Source organism: Arachis ipaensis, chromosome B02 (assembly GCF_000816755.2).
Source record: "Arachis ipaensis cultivar K30076 chromosome B02, Araip1.1, whole genome shotgun sequence".
In the NCBI taxonomy this organism is placed as follows: domain Eukaryota; kingdom Viridiplantae; phylum Streptophyta; class Magnoliopsida; order Fabales; family Fabaceae; genus Arachis; species Arachis ipaensis.
Genome location: NC_029786.2, coordinates 76079581 through 76081765, shown reverse-complemented (window position 1 = coordinate 76081765; position 2185 = coordinate 76079581). Strand labels below are relative to the sequence as shown.

Here is a 2185-nt window from a genome sequence, read left to right as displayed (position 1 = left end):
GCGGTTAAATGTGGCTGATCCAACGGTGGGTGATACCAGCATAGGAGAATTTCGACGCTCAATGTCTTTAATGAGGTAGCAAATTTTATGTGTATGCGTAATGAGGTAGCAAATTTCTTTGGGTTGATACCAGGACTCAGTTAGGTAAAGGTTAAAGTTCGAATTAGGAATGATAACACAATCCATACTCACAGATATTCAATACATCTTTATCCAATCATGAGAAGTAATTATCCAATTCGACGTGGGTACTTGAACAAATGGACAGGATTGGATTTTGAATGTGTCTGTCTAATATTGTATATTCATTTTTAACATTATGTGACTTTTTATTTTTTAATTTAATATATGTTTGGATAGTATTTATACTTTAAAATTTAATTTTGTATACTCCAAAATATTACTAACAATATCTAAAAAAAATTAAAATAAAAGTATAAGTGTTTCTTGTTGCCAAAAACACCCAATATTATATCAAACCAAGCAATATTATTAATACCCCCATTCTAATACAACAAATAACGTGGTACATATAAATTAACCGTCATGCATTTTATTTATTATTATGGATGAATAATTGCATGAGGTGCAAGTAATAAATTAATCATGGTATAAACTGAAGATCTGCATCTTCTTTCTCCGTCCCAACTAGTTGTTATCATACCAGAATTGCTTTTGAAGATAATCGATTGTGTTTTTGTCTATTTGAAAGGCTTTGGCTAAAACTTCATCAGATATTGGTGGAGTAGATCCAAAAACAGCATTGGCAATAGTGATAACTCCTGCATTTTGACTGCTTAGAGCAGCAATAGCAACAGCATTGCCATAACCAACATTCAATTGGAAGTGAGGAAGCCCGATTGGAAACACAAACACGTCACCCTTATTTAGCACTTTGGTGAAAAGACGGTTCTGTCCATTGTTTTGGTTAGAGGTGACAAATCCAACATGAAGAGTGCCTTCAATAACAATAAGAATCTCTGTGCCTCTCGGGTGAATGTGAGGAGGGTTTAATCCTCTGGGTGCAAAGTCTATACGAGCTAAGGATATGCCTAGTGTGTTGAGTCCGAATAATTCATTAACGCTAACTGGAGTAACTTTTGAACCAAGTTTATTGCTAGTGTTTCCAGCATCAACGTGTTTAAAGAAATCTTCAGCTACCACAAGCATAGGATCTTTGCAAAATTTTCCATTTACAAAAACTGCAATTCAAAAAAAAAATGTTTTAGTAAAAAATAAGGCAACTAAATGATATTTGATGTGAATGAAACTTGATATTCAAGTAACAAAATCTAGAGTAAATACTCTTTTCAGTCATTGATCATTTACTCGAATTGTTCTTTTACAATTCGAAAATTTTTAATCAACTCCAAATCGTCTAAGTAATTGGTCTAAGTGTCCCCTATGTTAGAAGTCACTTAGTCTAATAACAAAAGTTGCTTAGACCAATTATTTTGATGTTTGAATATCAGTTAGAAACTTCAAATTATGGAAGAATGCTTTGTCTTTGGAACAAATAATGAGGCAAGAACATTTATTTTGAAATTTATATAAGGAGTGTGCTTTTTATACATACCAGCAGATTTGGTATCATTAACTGCCACACAAAAGTCTTGGAGAGGGCTGGGATCATAGGCAGAGGCAAAAGATGATGCCAAAGCCAGAAAGGCAACAATGAAGTGTGCAATTATTGTCATCTTGTCTCTCGTAATTAAAATCAAGTCTTCTCTCTTAATTGTTGTGTTGTATATATATATATATATATGATGCTTGTATGTGAATGTTGAAATTTATTACATGGGACGCATTGTATTTATAGGGAGGATCCGTTGACATGGTTTTTCCCTTTAATTAATTAATTAATCTTTTCAGGGATTAGTTCTCTAATTAATGTATGAACCATTCTTCAACAACTATATGCATGCTAGTTCAAATGAATTAGTAATGTATTACCTCGTCTAATCACAGTGTTGCCTGAAATATTAGTTTTATAATGGGAACAATACGCCTTATGATTAAATGTTCAGAGTTGGTAGCCTTAAGAGTTATGACTCAGTACACGGTGGTTAAAATTTAATCCATACTCTTACGTCTAATACCATATATGAAATATTCTTAAATTATTTTATTGATTTTTATAATTTTATTAAATTTATAATTAAATTTTATATTTTTTTAAGTTTTT

The 2185-nt window shown here is 31.8% G+C and overlaps 1 protein-coding gene across 1 annotated transcript; it reads right to left on the bottom strand.

Moving 5' to 3' along the window:
• LOC107625462 (germin-like protein subfamily 1 member 13) lies at window positions 470–1779 on the bottom strand. The gene is made up of 2 exons (XM_016328105.2): window positions 1577–1779; window positions 470–1202 (listed from the first exon to the last, which is right to left on the bottom strand). The coding sequence occupies exons 1-2, from the start codon at window positions 1695–1697 to the stop codon at window positions 649–651; spliced, it is 675 nt and encodes a 224-aa protein (XP_016183591.1). The 5' UTR covers window positions 1698–1779; the 3' UTR covers window positions 470–648.